The 2,500-nt window shown below is 33.6% G+C and overlaps 1 protein-coding gene across 2 annotated transcripts in view; it reads left to right on the top strand.

Moving 5' to 3' along the window:
* Positions 1-2,500, top strand: part of na (sodium leak channel non-selective protein na) — a 26,896-nt gene that overhangs the window by 23,451 nt on the left and 945 nt on the right. For both annotated transcript variants that reach the window (XM_043004060.2, XM_043004058.2), the window contains exons 25-31: positions 33-250; positions 364-587; positions 827-963; positions 1,414-1,550; positions 1,656-1,806; positions 1,936-2,055; positions 2,212-2,383. In XM_043004060.2, the coding sequence (XP_042859994.1) occupies positions 33-250; positions 364-587; positions 827-963; positions 1,414-1,550; positions 1,656-1,806; positions 1,936-2,055; positions 2,212-2,383 (1,159 nt within the window). The remainder of the gene's footprint in view (positions 1-32; positions 251-363; positions 588-826; positions 964-1,413; positions 1,551-1,655; positions 1,807-1,935; positions 2,056-2,211; positions 2,384-2,500) is intronic.

Genomic DNA, 2,500 nt, shown 5'->3' with positions numbered 1-2,500 from the left:
TTATTTATATCTATAATTTTTTTTCTTTTCAGACGGATGAATCACATATGTTTGGATTCATGGTGATCATTCTTAGATTCTTCACAATTACTGGCAAACATGCCACTCTGAAAATGCTAATGTTAACAGTAGGTGTATCTGTCTACAAAAGTTTCTTCATTATCATGGGGATGTTCCTTCTTATTCTCTCCTATGCCTTGGCTGGATGCATCTTGTTTGGTACTGTCAAGTATGGAGAGGGCATTGGCAGGTAAGATCTACAGAAATTGATGAAGTTGATGTTTCTGTCATGAGATATAAGAATTTCATGCACTGCATAATGTAGCACTTCAGTTAAACTCCCGGTAATCCATTCACAAACAGGCAAGCCAACTTCCAGACAGCAACTAATGGCATCACACTGTTGTTTCGCATTGTTACCGGAGAGGACTGGAACAAGATTATGCACGATTGTATGGTTGCACCTCCATTTTGCACCCGAGGGCTTAATTACTGGGAAACTGACTGTGGTAACTTTACTGGCTCCCTCATCTTCTTCTGCTCCTTCTATGTTATCATCACATACATTGTGCTGAATTTACTGGTTGGTAGGTACAATTTTAGTGGATAGTAATGGTCTCTTTTTATTTCCTCATTTGTGATGATATTTATTTTTGAATGTATTCTCATTTACATATTTAATAGAAACAATTTACCTTTGCTTGTGTATGTTCTACTTTGTTTGTGTAACATCTCTATATATATCTAAATATAGATTTTGTAAATAATTAATTTTAAGTATCAAAATTCCTCAAACCATTCACTACTATGCTTTGTTCTCTTGTAGCTATCATCATGGAGAACTTCTCTTTATTCTATTCCAATGAAGAGGATGCTTTGCTTTCCTATGCTGATATACGTAATTTTCAAAATACCTGGAATATTGTTGATGTCAATCAGCGTGGTGTTATTCCAGTGAGGAAGGTAAGGATTTGTGGTCAAAATCCAACTTTATGCATGTTAACATCAGTAGATTGTGAATTTCCCTTTATAATTAATTTCATGAGCATTTTATTTTTTTATGTGGGACTCTGTAATCACTTTTTAAAATCCAGTCATATTCTTTACCATATATAAAAAAAGAGACTAGTATTAAAACTATTCATCCTTAGTGAGGACATACATCTTAAATTCAAGTTAAAAGTATTAAATTCAGCATGAACAATAGTAGTAAACAACAAGCACTCAAGGATGAAACTAAAAGCAGGTCAGAGGAACTAAATCTGCTCCATTTGAAAGATTATGCAATAAGGAGTTTATTATCATTATTTAATTTCCTGGTGACTGTCTTTATTGAATTCATTGATACTTTCATTGGGCTTCAATCCATCAATGAATTTCCATTTGTGATTATATTAATACATATTTTCTCAGGTAAAGTTTATCCTGCGTCTTCTGAAAGGCAGACTGGAAGTAGATCCAGAAAAGGACAGATTACTTTTCAAACACATGTGCTATGAATTAGAGCGATTACATAATGGAGATGATGTTACCTTCCATGACGTGCTCAAGTAAGAGAAACAACTATTATTTCTATGATGTTATAAGTTTCTGATATGGCTATTAATAAGACCACCATTTACAGTAGAGTATTACCTAATCTTCATTTCTTTCAGTATGCTGTCATACAGGAGTGTAGATATCCGAAAATCACTCCAGCTCGAAGAATTGATGGCTAGAGAGGAGTTGGAATACATCATAGAAGAGGAAGTTGCTAAGCAAACAATAAGGAACTGGCTTGATAACTGCCTGAAACGTATTAGAGCTGTATGTAAAAGGGAACACTGTTATCATTCGTTACTAATTAGTATTAAGTGTTATATATACCTTGTTCATTCTTTGTCATAACTTTGATAATAAAGGCCTGTTACCTATTATTTTAAAATTTTCCTACAGCAAAAGGAGCAAACCTCATTACTTGCAAGATTGCGAGAGACAAACGACCTCCTGGGTGTAGGACTACATGAAGATAAAAAAGTGCAGCCATGTGATAAAGAAAGAGAAACTGAAAACAAGGTAACCTTTATGTTAAGTAACACATATTTTGTTTGGAATGAAGTTTTAGGAACCATTTCAATGTATTTTCTTGTAATATTTTCTTACTATGCATTAGTCAAATGTTAGAAAAGAAAAAGAAAAAAAATTCTTTTAATATCACTGTAACTTTCCTAGGATGTTGAACGAACAAGGGAAAGGAAGAAAGGGATAATTATAATGTCACGCACTGACTCAATGACAAGTATTAGTGGAAGAAATTTCTTGGCCCCAACTCCATCAGATGCTTCATCACGAGCTGAGAAACACACGCGACATGATTCAAAGTCAAGGAAGAGGCGACCTTCTGGTAATATTTTTCATATTTGGTAAAAACCATATATAAATGAGCAATATAGTAATCATCTTACTTTAACTATAATGATATTGATAGAGTATATGTTTTCAAGAGATCTAGAGATTGATA

The sequence above is a fragment of the Penaeus japonicus genome, unplaced genomic scaffold (assembly GCF_977035675.1).
Source record: "Penaeus japonicus unplaced genomic scaffold, GWHDUDI00000001_assembly GWHDUDI00000001, whole genome shotgun sequence".
In the NCBI taxonomy this organism is placed as follows: domain Eukaryota; kingdom Metazoa; phylum Arthropoda; class Malacostraca; order Decapoda; family Penaeidae; genus Penaeus; species Penaeus japonicus.
This window is presented reverse-complemented; position numbering and strand designations above follow the sequence as displayed.